Genomic DNA, 13850 nt, shown 5'->3' on the forward strand with positions numbered 1-13850 from the left:
TGTGGCTTTGCTTGGACGCGACTATTGGGGGCACACTCACTGGACGGAAATCACTACTCTGCACTGTCTTCTCCGCACAATATCGGCAAAGTTGAGAGGGCAGCGGTGATTTTGAGCTGGTCCAAGCTTCACGTTGTATGCTTGGTCAGTTGCTGAGTTTCTCCCCTTCTGGAATTCATTGACTGACCTGTTTCTTTCATCCTTATAGCACAGGCGACTCGGACGCTATCATGTCAATATTACTGTAGTTGCTCCTCTAATGTACGGACTGCCTAATTGTATATTCATTATTGTTCCTATACATTATGTTCGCATTAATTCTTGAGTCTCTTGACGAGCTCGGGGACAGCCTCGTAAAGATCAGCAACAAGACCAACATCAGCCACTTGGAATATTGGTGCATCTGGATCCTGTAAGTGAAAAGAGGCTCAGGACCTCCACTTCAACTTGAACGACGTCACATACCTTGTTGATAGCCACAATCATCTTCGAATCTTTCATCCCTGCCAAATGTTGAATAGCTCCACTGATCCCCACTGCAACGTACAGTTCTGGTGCGACTACCTTTCCTGTCTGACCAACTTGCAACGAGTTATCGACATATCCAGCATCAACAGCAGCACGACTCGCTCCAATTGCCGCGCCGAGTGCATCAGCAAGAGGCTCGATTGTATTCTTGAAGGTCTCAGCATTCTTGAGGGCCCTACCTCCCGATACGACACGAGATGCTGAACCGAGCTCTGGTCTATCCGACTTGGCGAATGAAAGACTTCTGTGTGTCGTGGGTACATTTTCGGGAAAAATAGGCTCAATTGCCTTTACTTCAGCCGTACTTGGGCCAGAGGAAGACGGTTGCGCCTTATCGAAAGCTGTTTGGCGTATAGTAAAGATTTTGAGAGGGATTGATGAAGGTGCTTGAACGGTTGCGATGGCATTGCCTGCATAGATAGGCCGCGTGTATGTAGTGGTGCCTTCACTTTCTGAGTGTTCAGCTGAGAGAACGTCGGAGACCATTGGGATGGAGAGAATTCCCGAGAGACGAGGGATGATATTCTTGGCGTTTGAGGAGTGGGATGAAACAAAATGAGTGTATTGATCGGAGGTCCGAAGGACATCTGCTAATAGCGGAGCTATGGTTTCCGCAAGGTTGTTCTTGTATGCATCTGATGTTGAGTGAAGAATGCCTGATACGGTATCGAACCTGAACAAAACAGATTTTACCATCCAGGTGACACAAAAAAAAAGATACACCGTGGCTGCTCGATGTCTACTCACGCCTTGACTTTTGCTACGATGGTATCAACCTCCCCTGGCCCTCCAACGATAAGAGCTGTGACTTTCCCACCGAGTTTAGATGCAGCTGTGAGTGCAGAGAGCGATCCGGCTTCTAATTCTCCGGACCGGTGCTCAATGAAAAGCAACGAGTGCGTTGGAGATGTAGCTGATGCAAAAGGGCGCAAAGACAGCCGAAAAATGTTTTTTGAGATTATACGTGATGGTCGTGCGAGGAACATAGTGGGTTGAATCTTTGGCCACGCCGAGCCGAGTGACGCTTTAGGCCGTGACTGTCACGAATGCTACTCACGACGGAGTTGTCCACTTGTGTCAGCCAGTGAAAAGCGTTGGCCGCAGACACAAGCTGACAGAACCCAAAAAGTGACGACTACGGGTGACTACTGCTGCCGAACTCGTGTTTCCACCCACCTTTTCCCTTCTCGGCGCTTGATTCGCTTGACACAACTTCCCAACACTCAAAGCAACAGTTTTTATAGTTTTGCTCATCTGTGACGTCGTCAACCCTCCCCACTTGGGAGCGCGGTGGGGGGCTCTGATAGGGCCTGGCCATGGTTTGTTTCCCTGGATTCATACCAAGCGAACGTGGAAATCTCTTGGCACTTCATTCTTCATTCGGCCCTGATTGCCTGTCTGTCGCTTGCTCCTGCTCTGCTTGGGCTGCTAAATATTCTTTTGTGTACCTGCTATTATCTTCTATGTAGGCTGCCACAATCTATCTATAGAGGCTGCTTCAGCCTACTGCCTCAAGTGGTCAGGGGGCGTAACAGATATGACTGTGGCTTTGTACATTCGTCACGAGGCACAGTTAGCCCCTGGAGCGACCCGACAACAAGTCAGTGGCGCGCGCTAATTTGGACTGTGAGGTGTTTGTCAAGGTTCCTATGTTCTTGTACTTGATTATGAAGGCATGTCATAATAGCATCCTGGTACCTCAGGGTATTTGGTGCACCTGGATTGTTGTGTTGCTCGAAAGTTCCCATACGTGATGCAGACACTCTGGCACAAGAAATGAGCATACTTTGAGATTAAACAATGAGGAGGCGACAGGCAAAAGGTATTTTATTTTCCGTAACGATGACGGCGTGCATTAGGCCGGGTGCGGAAGTGTGCAAGAAGCAGTGTTCACGAACCAAGAAGCGACCGTGCGTTCCTGGGATTTGGTTGGTTATCTAACGCCGGTCAAAGATTAATTATCCCAACATCAGTGTTGCATGTAGAGACGTGTAAGGTGGAGGGGCACTGATGTGCCCTTTCTAGCTTCTTGACAAGCGCTGGCGTAATGTTAAATGCAGTGCATGCGTTGTTCAGAATCACACGATCGATTAAAGGCGAGGGGATACAAGGTGATGCATTTTTGTGCACAGATTTGTGTTCTCGTAAATTTTGATCGTTCCCCTACTCTCACTGCTTCTCCTTGATTGAGCTACCGATCCCTTTGATGCCATGAGCGAGCCGCGCCGTCATGACCCTCGGCACCCCCATCCCACGAGCTCTTTGATACCCGATCAATATTTATCAATTTCTCCGATAAGTTCATTCGGTTGCAATTTTCGGAACGAGGAAGTGCGTATACCTGTACAACTAGCTTGGTGACGTATTGCACCAAAAGGAACTCGCTCAAATACCGATGGCTCCATTTACTTCTATTCTTATAGAGGCTGGTATCCTGCCTACCATTTACTCAACCTGTCGCACACCCGCAACGTTCATATACAAACACCTCTTGTGGGCACTGTTGCAGCACTCGCTAAAGTTATCATTTTTCTCGCGCTTGAGGCATAATATAGGACTATTCTTGACTGTGAAATACAAAAAATGTTGGTGATTGTGCTGCCGTCCGGCCAGCGTGGGATGTTCGCAATGACGTCACGACAACTCGAGTTCCGTGAGGCGATGACAGATTCCAACAGAGATCACATCTTCTTGTTAGCCACTTGGCACGCTATTTCCTCCACTGTGCTCTCCGTCAAGACATACGATAGGTTACAGTGGTGCATCACATCCGGGGTTTAGGGACTTCGTTCATAGTTCACATCCCATTTCGTTGGCTGGCGTCTATTTCCGCCTCGCTCTATTCCAATAGAGGCTGGTAACCTGCCTACCACCTCACGACGTCTGACCACGCTGGCTTTTAAATGGGACGGCCGCAGAGGAAGAGCAGCGTAGGCCATATATGTTGCTTCAAAAGCGTCCACCCAGCTTTGAAGTTGCACCGCCTCGATCAAACGAGCCGACGGTGTCAAATCATTTTGAAAGTCACATGCATTTCGTGGCTTTCACTCATCAGACTTGTTCCGGTGCGATGAAGATCCGTTTCTATCTCAAGCATTGCCTTTCCGGTGGCGACGTCTAACTCCAAAAGGGGGTTGAATCAAGTTCCGTGGCAAGTGGCAATGTTTACATGAGCGAACTCCACGGATAAAGTTAACGAGGCAGAGAGGACTACATGTAATTGTTGTCACAGGCAGATACTACTCTTTATACTGCGGCGCGTTTATTGCTAACGTGGGGAGAGGTCGGGAATGCGATGACAAGCGGTGTAATTAGCCACAATCGCGTCGCCACGGCGTGCTAGCGCCGGGTAACGCGTGGCATCATGACTCGCAATCCAACAACTAGCTCTGTCTGCTCTTTGGTCTTGTTGACCGTGAAACTGGGACTTAATTCTTGGGCCGATGCAGGCTGGGGGAATATGCATGCCTCTCCACTCATTATTGGACACCCAAGTTCCGAGAACAACATTGACTCCATTTATATACACCACGGTTAGCGCCCAGCCAGTGTTATTCGGAACCAATGATGGAGCAACGCGCTCCTATTCATCAAATCCAGCGATTCATCTATAAATTGTCCATCGGCCTTACTGGACCTTGAGTGCGGGTACATGTAACCCCTCACTGCATACAGGGTAAACCACCCTCTACCAAGATCCCTCTCGCCTCTCCACACTAGATGGCCAGCGGTGATGGTGCAACGAGATTGTCCTTGTTCGTAGTAACTTTCCTCTTGCGAAGACAATGGGTGTTGAAGTGCTTAATGTTTTAGGCATGTCCGGATTCCAACAACCGAGCATACTCTTTGGGGCTCTGCTGGGAAAGAGCTCTCTGTCGATGTGATTCAACAGAAAGATACCCAAAATGTGCACCAAGTTTCTATCATCCCGGACTTGGACGAAGAATCCTCCTCGGTTTTCGCATCGTTGTTTGCCCCGTTCTATAGCATTGCGAAGGCTGCTCAGAACTTTCTCGGATTTCATAAGTTATATAATCTGCCTCTTTGGATAATCTTCGGTGGTGCCTTGGCAGGTTTTTGCATCTCAAGGTATGAACCAGCCTTGTTTAAATCTTTTGAGTGATTGACGACTGCTTGCTTTCCAGAATGCCGGATTACAACAGGTCCTTTTTAATTAACAGTATTGGGGTGGAAAATTGGTATTGGTATGTACAGGTGGCCATGGAGTGCTTGAGTAACTCAACGACATGGATGGATCAGGTATCGGAATGAACCTTACCGTCTCGCCCTTTACCTGCACCTTGCCACGGCTCTACCAGCTGGTCTCTTGGGTATGTGTGGACATGCCACCTTCTATCTTCAAAGTTAACATGTGCATACTTGTTCCTAGCCCCATTACAATTCATCCCAGCGATCCGAATCAAGAAAATAATCGTTCATCGAACGATCGGTTATTTTTGCCTCTTCATGGTTTTTGTCGCATCCATGGGGGGTTTCATCCTAAGCCGACGTGTTCCTAGCGAAGATCCTGCTGGTATTTTGTACGCTATCGCACTGGGAGCCATTTCATTGTTCAGCCTGTTCATGGCGTGGATCAATATCGTCAGACTTCAGATCGATCAACACAGGAAGTGGATGTTGAGGTGTGGAGTACTCATTTGGATGTGTTATTGTTTTAACTGACTTGGAATATCCCGATAAAAGGGCTTGGGTCGTGTTGGGGTCTGTTATATCTATGCGACTGATTCGCCTTGCTACGCAGCGCTGTATCGACAGGGTCGGGTCCTACTCTATCGTGAGTCCCATTGCCCTAATTCCCCAATCCCACCCGTAACCAGTCCCGATCAGACGTACTCTTGCGATAATGCCCTCTTTATCATTGGAGGCAATTCCACATTACTCGGTAAACTCTTTCCGGCATGTCTTACTGCACCCGATCCGCATTCCTATTTCGTCGCCGTGACCGCGAATTCAAAATCGGGAGGGATACTCGGACATGTTGCCACACTTCGTCTTAGCTATGCACTTTCGTCCTGGCTATCGCTCATACTGCACATTATCCTGTGAGTTATTAAGACTTGATAACGTCGCTGTGAACTGATGATTACCCCTCCCTCCCTGACGAATCAGCGTGGAAGTCTACATACATCTGACAGCAGCTGAATCAGAACGCTTGCGTATCTATTCGTACCAAAGGCAGCTTGCAAAGGGATACAAACGTCCTGGCAGCTCTGGTTTCACCGCCGACCGTCTAGGTGATGCCAAATGGACACCTCCCGCTACTATTATGCCATCGAACGTTTGAGAAATGGCACTTGGTCAGGAGATGCTATTAGTGGGACCGGAAATGAGTCGTACGAATAAACCTGAACGATATTCATTTCGATCCGTTGCTGGATCTATGGATCCTAAAAGGAGGACCCACGTTGGCGAATCTGGTTGTTGTTCATCCTGATGTTGCAAACTCATCACGCGGAGGGTCATTCCTTGGATGTTCATACTGGCATGGACACTTCATTCAACATTACATTATATGTGGCTACATTGTTCATTTATTTGAGCTTGCCACGGACGGTTGTTCGGTAGCCAACAGACAACGCTCAAAAACGCTTTCGAATGAATATTGTTGTACATACCTTGCATCAAGGAGATGCGATGATATTTGTGATCTGTGAATATATGCGCGGCAACGAACATATACATATCTCTATGCATGTTACCAGAGCACAAAAGCAATATAGAGAGCTGCGAGGCTGTGGTAAGATCAACGTAAAAATTTGGGGAGAATGCGGTCCGTGTTGACAGTTGCATAACGAATGGTACTTGTCGATATCGCTGTTGGAATGATGATGATGATGATAAATCTATCTTACTTGATACCCCGCGGCCTCGTAATGACGTGGCAGTGCGGCGGTACACCGTGGCCGTACATGAGGGGACTTTCTATACATAGTGTGTGAATGGTCTGGGTGGTGATAGTGATCCTCGGGGTTGCTGTTCGAATGAAGAGGACAATGATCCCAAATATGATCCGGAAACAAGCTTAATTCTTCCTTACATGCATACTGTTATCTTATCATCAGCAACATGGGGTTTTTGAACTGGGTACGCACTGTACACGCCCTGACTCATTCTATAAGTACTTCTAGGAGTCAGCCATACACTGTTACGACGCCAGCTGTAAGTGTTTTCTATTCACGTGTAACACTCAGCAATGAATAAGTGATAATCAAGTATGTACTGTAACGAACATATCGGAAGAACGAAGGTGCAACGATCAATTATCGCCATTATGGAGGCAGCGAGTCAATCGTTGCTATCTCGCAACACTTTATTCGCACTTATGTAGCGCCCGGCCCAGTAGGAAGGATCGATTCACTATTACATATGCGCACGATATATAAACTGTGGATGCATCACCACCTCCGAGTCATTACTACCCTCTTCGTGTTCTTTACGTCGTGGGGGGCGCTTCGTTGTACGGGATGTTAGCGAAGACTTTGTTCCGCGTCGTCTTAGCAGGTGCACTTGCTCACTCTATTGGCGCGATACGTTCGCCAAATGAGCTTCACGCAATGCAACGTGATGCCCAGGCTCGACGTGCTAAAGCCCTCACGGCTCGTTCTTCCGTTTCGGATGCCAGTCCCCGAGAGGTTCTCAATGAGCCCAAGAGGAGTACTGTCCCGTTTTCCAATCCAGAGGCCCAAAGTAAGTTCAAAGTTGAGATAAGGGTCAATGAAGTTTGTTGGGTTTAACCATTCTCACACATTGCAGAATACCATGTCGATGGGAAAAAAATTCCAGACGTTGACTTTGATGCCGGTGACAGCTGGGCAGGTATGTCCCTTGGATGTTAACGAATACAGCACAACCCCCTCAGTACTTCCTGCTAATATAAATATCCCCCTTACCTTTTGACACTGTATATTTTTTTTTCCCCGTTAATCGTTGTGTCCCAATCAAGGCTTGATGCCAATTTCCGCCAAAAAGGGAGAGAAGCAAAAGCTTTTTTTCTGGTTTTGGCCTTCGAAAATTCCTCAAGTTGATGATCTCGTGTAGGTTTGGTTCGAAATTTGGTAAACTCACAAATAACTTCTCACGGTTGGGATCTATCTGGTTGCGCTTTAGGCTCTGGACGAACGGCGGTCCTGGGTGTTCGTCACTGATAGGTCTCTTGGAAGAGAATGGTCCGTTTAAGTGGTATGTACACATGGCGTTCCTTTTTTTGTCCAACACTCACCATTGTGTTTTCGTTGGAATCAGGCCACCGGGAACTGCGAAACCTATCCCCAACCAGTGGTCGTGGACAAATCTCGTAAGTCTTCGGAGACTCACCTCCTTTTATGTTTGATACGATGTTCATTTTCTGTTAGACTAACGTTCTGTAAGCTGTTCAAGGATTGCAGCTGCTCGCCTATAGAAGACTAACAACTGCATAAAATAGCTGGGTAGAACAACCTGTCGGAACCGGGTTTTCTCAAGGCACCCCTGACATTCAGTGCGTTCTTCTTTCTTTAATTCCGACCCCCCCAATCGCTCTTGACTTAATGCTGGTAAACTTGCAACCGCATTTCAACTTCTCTGTAAATGCAGCGACGATGACGAGTTGGCAGCTCAACTTGCCGGATTCTTGGTTCAATTCTTGGAGGTCTTCAAGGAACTGAAAGGAAAGAACTTTTATTTATCGGGAGAATCATATGGTGCGTGGCGCTTTAATCTTCTCTCGCCCTTCTTGTTTCTAACGTAAACGCCATCAAAGCCGGATACTATGTGCCGTATATTGCAAACTACCTGTACGAACATCCTGGATTGGTCCCTCTTAACACGAAGGGGATTTGGATCACTGATCCAACTGTCTCATACGACATCGTGACGGAATACATCCCCGCCTACAAGTTTGCTGAAAAATGGAAAAAAGTCTTCGGCCTAAATGATTCGTACCTCCAGACGCTCAAGAGCGCCTCGGATTCCTGCGGCTTCACGGACTATGCGGCGACCTATGCCACATACCCACCTCGACCAGGCCCGTTCCCTTTACCTTCGCAAGCTTACTTACCAGGAAGCATACCGAATTCTGTGAACATTACGAGTGAATGTTTGATACAGGATGATATCTACAATGCGACTTTGATGGTGAACCCGACTTTCAATATTTATAGGATCTTCGATGTATGGCCTCCTCGTTGGGACGTGCTTGGGACTCTGGGGTCTTCCCCAAACTCTCAAGTAAGTTGGAATGGCCAAAGAGAGCGAAGGGACTCGGAATGGAATGGGCAGCTAATGTACTTTCGACTAGTCCCCTACTTACTTTGCTCGAAAGGAGGTCCAGAATGCTATTCATGCTCCTAACATCGAATGGAATGAGTGCACAAGAGATGTAAGCAACAACTATCCCTTCGTCGCTCCTGCTGTTGTTATCCTGAAGTTTTTTTTTTTTCCTCCCAGGTATTTGTTAATGGACAAGATAACTCTGTTCCTTCGATGCTAAGCGTCATGCCGAACGTCATTGAAAAGAGCGAACGGACAGTCGTCATGCATGGGTTGCTTGATTTCCTCCTAATCGCTGAAGGGACAAGAATCGCCATTCAAAATATGACTTGTATGTATTCTGGGTTTGACATCGCCCTGATGGTCATTCTGCTGACGCTAAATGGTGTGACCGAACATTGGTGCCCGTATAGGGGGAGGCTTGCAAGGTTTCCAAACCCCTATCGTCGAGGAATCATTCGTCATCAAAGGGTTTGGTGCAATTGGAAATTTGCATCAAGAGCGAAGTGAGCGCTTGGTTCTCAGAAATATGTTCAGAGTTGTCATCGTCTCATCCCTTTCTATCCAGATTGTATGCCGTGACGTTGTCCGCCTGCGAGCAAATTTGGGGTTCGAACTAACGTTTTTTCTCTCTGTAGTGACATATGTGGAAGTCAATCTTGCTGGACACATGATGCCGGTATGTCTCATTCCCTCCACCGCTCTTTATTGGCCTCCACAATCCAACCCTTTGTTTTCTATTAGGAATATTCCCCTTGGGCTGCCTACAAGACCCTCTGGTACCTCCTCGGACGAGGCAGTTTAACGTCAGATGAAATCGATGACGGATTGTATCCTAACAACTATCAGTTTTTCGGGCAGTGGTCTCCGCCCCCCCCTGAGCACCACCAAAACCGATTCCGGGGTAGTTGAGTCGGTCTTCGCCCCAAGCTGCGTGAGAATAAATAATACTTACTATCGCTCCATCCAGTGACTGCCCCGTATCGCCTCTGGCTGCCCTGGGCCGACTCTGCACGACACTAGAGAGAAAAACCGCTTCAAACTATCATATTTATGTAAATGCTATCAAATGCATAATCACTTCTTTCATGCGAGCTTAAACAGTTGTGTAACACTGTAAGACGCTGGTCCTATCTGAGGGATCGCTCGATAATACATGAGGTTTTCAGCAAAAGACGCGGCCATCCATGCACTGCCAATCACCGAATATTTATATCAAATTTACAATATATACAGCCTAACAAGCTTCTGACAATGTATTACTTACATAATTCACGGAGCATGATATGTGAAGCGGAGATAAGTATTTCAAGATTATAGTAAGTAATATTCCGCTTGACATGTCGTTACAGTATGTCAGGTTTTAATTTCCCCCCGGCCCGGCTAAAATTTACGAATGTCGATTGAATTGGTTCTGTCACTCCTTTGATGCCCGCATAGATTGACACGCATCACGAACACAGCAAAAGGTCCCCCCTCTCTCGAGTGCTCCGCAGCCTCCACAGCCCTCCACAGCAACCGAAGCACTTGAAGCACCACCTGTCTGGTTTTCGTGATGCGGAAACCGCTCGGCCCGGCAATCAGGGCGTATCCTATACAAGGCGTAAGAAGCTTACAGTGACCATGTGCTGTGATCTTCGGCACCCTTTCGCCGTGATACGTACGTTTTTTTTTGTTCTTTAAAAAGCTGGATAGTCTCCGTGACTTGTACATCCCTTTTTCATCCTCATTCCTATCTTCTGTCCGTTGCGTTGTACAGGATGGTGGCCAAGACTTCAGTGTTATGTACCATTTTGGTTGGAGTGCTTGCTCTGCACGCTAGCGCGATGCCTTTTCTAAATGACCTTCATGCGAGGCAACGTGATGCTCAGGTTAGGCGTGCTCAGTCCCTTGCAGCTGGCCAGGGTGTCAATCCCCGAACGGATCTCGGCGAAAGGAGTACCATTACCTTTTCAAATCCTAAGGCTAGGGGTGAGTAGTACTTTGCAGTGGTGCTTGGGGGGGAATTATCACTCCGTCGACTTCACGGTGCTGATCTGATCTCTCTTGTTTTATAACCATCGTTTGCGCTAGAGTACCACGTTAACGGAAAAACAATTCCGGACGTTGACTTCGATGTCGGCGATAGCTGGGCAGGTACGTTTTAGGTTCCCCAATCGACGATGCCCTGCACGCCGTCCCGATCAACCACCTCATTTCACCCTTCAAAATTCTTCTGATTTTTGACATCGACTCTTCCATTTCAAGGTTTGATGCCAATATCCGCTAACAAGAACGAAACGAGAAAACTTTTCTTCTGGTTTTTCCCTTCGAAGGACCCTCAACATGTTGATGATCTCGTGTAAGTTGAATTCGAGCTTGCGTTTGTTATGTAATCAATGAAGCAAGCAATTCATCTCTTATGGCTGGGAATGGCCTCCTTTCAGCTTTTGGACGAATGGGGGACCTGGGTGCTCTTCATTGGCGGGTTTATTACAAGAAAACGGCCCATTTAAATGGTACGTAAATTGATTTAGTCTTCCATTCTCCGCAGCTTTTTTATCATCGTCATCCGTTGATACCTTTTGTTTCATTTGATCAGGCCAACAGGAACCGCGAAACCCATCCCTAATCAATGGTCGTGGACAAACCTCGTAAGTCTTTCGCACCTTGGCCACACCTTCTTTCTATTCTCCCCTTCTCTTGATAACACGATTCTATTTCCATTAGAGCCATGTTCTGTAAGCCGTCCTGTGGGCTCAGTTTGCTCATCCGCTCATGATTAACGACTTCTATTCCGACGCACGACAGCTGGGTCGAACAGCCTGTTGGGACTGGATTTTCTCAAGGCGTTCCCGACATTCAGTGCGTTTTTTTTCCCTTCTTTCAGTTCTCCACTCTCATTCTGACCCAACTCCCTTCACCCTTCGGTTACACTTCAATGAATGCAGCGATGCAGACGAGTTGGCCGCTCAACTCGCAGGATTCTTGGTCCAGTTTCTGGAGGTCTTTAACGAACTCAAGGGAAAGAATTTTTACGTATCGGGAGAATCATATGGTATGTACGCGTACCTAAATTGGTGGTGGCGGCAACACCAGCACCAGCTAATTCGAAACCTCCCCTTCTTTTCTAACGTGGATTTGTTCTTAATTAAGCCGGATACTACGTGCCATACATTGCGAATTACTTGTACGAACATCCTGGATTGGTCCCACTTAACACCAAGGGGATTTGGATCACCGATCCATCTGTCTCATACGACATCGTAACGCAATACATCCCCGCCTACAATTTCGCTAACAAATGGAAAGATGTCCTCGGTCTAAACTCATCCTACCTCCAAACGCTCAAGAATAGATCGGATGCTTGCGGCTTTACGGACTATTCCTCAACCTACGCTACGTACCCACCTCAAGGTCCGCTTCCTCTACCTTCGCAGGCATACGTACCCGGAACCATACCGAACGGCGCAAACATCACGAGCGAATGTTTGATATGGGATGATATCATCAACGCAGCTTTGACCGTGAATCCGAATTTTAATGTTTATCGGATCTTGGACGTATGGCCCGTCCTTTGGAGTGTACTTGGGTTCCCGGGGTCTTTCTTCAACGTTCAAGTGAGTTGTTGCTTAAAATGACCAGATCGGAAAGGAGAAGAAGAGTTGCTCAAAAGTTTCTTATGCCTGTTTGATAGTCGCCTATATATTTTGCCCGAAGGGAAGTCCAGAAAGCTATTCATGCTCCTCCCATCAACTGGACGGTATGTTCCTCGAACGTAAGTAATTATCTCCCTCCCTCCCAAACCCATTTTTATCATTATCCATCTGATCCTCTATTTTTTTTTGTCTGGATAAAAAATCTCCCTTGCAGCCGGTATTTGTTGACGGTCGGGATAACTCCGTACCTTCCATGCTCAGCGTCATGCCAAATGTCATTCAAAAGAGTGAACGGACAGTCGTTATGCACGGATTGGTCGATTTCGTCTTGATCGCTGATGGGACGAGAATCGCCATTCAAAATATGACCTGTATGTTGCACCTGGTTATTGTCAATTTTTTTTTTGATGCCAACATGGAATTACATAGGGGGAGGCTTGCAAGGTTTCCAAACTCCTATCGCCGAGGAATCTTTCGTGATTGAAGGTTTCGGAGCGCTTGGGAACATGCATCAAGAGCGAAGTGAGCACTTAAAAATCTCCAATCAAGGTTTTATGAACTTATCACCATATCGTTCCTCCTTTCGCTCCCCCGCACAGATTGTATGTTGTGTGCTGTCGAAACCATATGGAACTGACCGCACATCCTTCAATTTTTTTTTTGTTTAGTGACTTATGTGGAAGTTAATCTTGCCGGACATCAGATGCCTGTAAGTTTGCTCAACTCCTGCCTACTACCCACGCCGATGTTAACGCTGTTCCCATTCATTACCAGGAATATGCACCCTGGGCTGCCTACAAGACGCTCTGGTATCTTCTTGGAAGGGGCGACTTAACATCAAGCGAAATCGATGCCACTCTGTATCCAAATGAGTATCAGCTTACTGGGTCGTGGTCAGGCCAACCACCACTTGTTCGGGTTCAGGGATAATCGAATGGATCTTCACACAGCCGGTGCAATCTAAGTGGACAATATTGATGTTGCCCCCCCTTTTTTTGTGTGTGAATATGTAACTTACTGTTACACTTTGTGCCTGGGTCGACCTGAATCAGGGGGGCGCATTGGTCTATTCTGTTGTATAAGTTGAACATTTTTCAGATGCTGGAATCCTAATTTTTTTTTCTACAGATCACAGATTCTTGTCATCAATAACTAAGATGTCTGTGAGAAACTTGTCAGGAGTCGTGCATAAGCGTGTAACAGGGGGTGCCCTGGAAACCTAGTTGAACAACGAAGCTGGGGGACTATCTAGCACCCTAGCACATGGGCTTCTGTGCATGTACGTGGCAGAATTGTTGGGGGCAGCCCAGAAACGGCCTTGTTACAACTGCGTTTGATCGCGGACTCGTACCCAGTCGTCGTTGCTCGTGGACGCGCGCGCGAGACACGCAACGACGACTGGGTACGAGTCTGGTT

The 13850-nt window shown here is 47.2% G+C and overlaps 5 protein-coding genes across 5 annotated transcripts; 4 read left to right on the forward strand and 1 right to left on the reverse strand.

The window, feature by feature from the left end:
• Positions 1 to 314: 314 nt before the first annotated feature.
• On the reverse strand, positions 315 to 1514 carry EI90DRAFT_3144815 (uncharacterized protein; the record flags this gene model as incomplete). The annotated part of the gene is made up of 3 exons (XM_039065196.1): positions 315 to 410; positions 466 to 1201; positions 1276 to 1514. The coding sequence occupies 3 exons, from the start codon at positions 1512 to 1514 to the stop codon at positions 315 to 317; spliced, it is 1071 nt and encodes a 356-aa protein (XP_038918942.1).
• A 1875-nt stretch (positions 1515 to 3389) lies between these two features.
• EI90DRAFT_271835 (uncharacterized protein) lies at positions 3390 to 3797 on the forward strand. Its single transcript, XM_039053511.1, has 2 exons — positions 3390 to 3679; positions 3733 to 3797. The coding sequence occupies exon 1, from the start codon at positions 3470 to 3472 to the stop codon at positions 3647 to 3649; it is 180 nt and encodes a 59-aa protein (XP_038918943.1). The 5' UTR covers positions 3390 to 3469; the 3' UTR covers positions 3650 to 3679; positions 3733 to 3797.
• Positions 3798 to 3956: 159 nt separating this feature from the next.
• Positions 3957 to 5945, forward strand: EI90DRAFT_271600 (uncharacterized protein). Its single transcript, XM_039053510.1, has 9 exons — positions 3957 to 4061; positions 4129 to 4283; positions 4342 to 4617; positions 4674 to 4733; positions 4789 to 4859; positions 4919 to 5159; positions 5233 to 5323; positions 5377 to 5591; positions 5659 to 5945. Exons 2-9 carry the CDS (start codon positions 4249 to 4251, stop codon positions 5831 to 5833), a joined length of 1164 nt encoding a protein of 387 aa, XP_038918944.1. The 5' UTR covers positions 3957 to 4061; positions 4129 to 4248; the 3' UTR covers positions 5834 to 5945.
• Positions 5946 to 6649: 704 nt separating this feature from the next.
• On the forward strand, positions 6650 to 10033 carry EI90DRAFT_271519 (alpha/beta-hydrolase). The gene is made up of 17 exons (XM_039053509.1): positions 6650 to 6708; positions 6763 to 7236; positions 7303 to 7365; positions 7493 to 7583; positions 7657 to 7728; positions 7792 to 7843; positions 7902 to 7912; positions 7973 to 8026; positions 8122 to 8228; positions 8288 to 8754; positions 8825 to 8905; positions 8974 to 9127; positions 9210 to 9302; positions 9365 to 9367; positions 9435 to 9475; positions 9541 to 9703; positions 9767 to 10033. Exons 2-17 carry the CDS (start codon positions 7014 to 7016, stop codon positions 9817 to 9819), a joined length of 1728 nt encoding a protein of 575 aa, XP_038918945.1. The 5' UTR covers positions 6650 to 6708; positions 6763 to 7013; the 3' UTR covers positions 9820 to 10033.
• A 589-nt stretch (positions 10034 to 10622) lies between these two features.
• EI90DRAFT_2912616 (alpha/beta-hydrolase) lies at positions 10623 to 13364 on the forward strand (the record flags this gene model as incomplete). The annotated part of the gene is made up of 14 exons (XM_039054466.1): positions 10623 to 10767; positions 10870 to 10932; positions 11044 to 11137; positions 11223 to 11294; positions 11378 to 11429; positions 11506 to 11516; positions 11587 to 11640; positions 11727 to 11833; positions 11932 to 12395; positions 12473 to 12553; positions 12649 to 12805; positions 12864 to 12956; positions 13103 to 13143; positions 13209 to 13364. The coding sequence occupies 14 exons, from the start codon at positions 10623 to 10625 to the stop codon at positions 13362 to 13364; spliced, it is 1590 nt and encodes a 529-aa protein (XP_038918946.1).
• Positions 13365 to 13850: the final 486 nt, after the last annotated feature.

The sequence above is a fragment of the Cantharellus anzutake genome (genome assembly GCF_015039405.1).
Source record: "Cantharellus anzutake strain C23 chromosome Unknown EI90scaffold_12, whole genome shotgun sequence".
In the NCBI taxonomy this organism is placed as follows: Eukaryota; Fungi; Basidiomycota; class Agaricomycetes; order Cantharellales; family Hydnaceae; genus Cantharellus; species Cantharellus anzutake.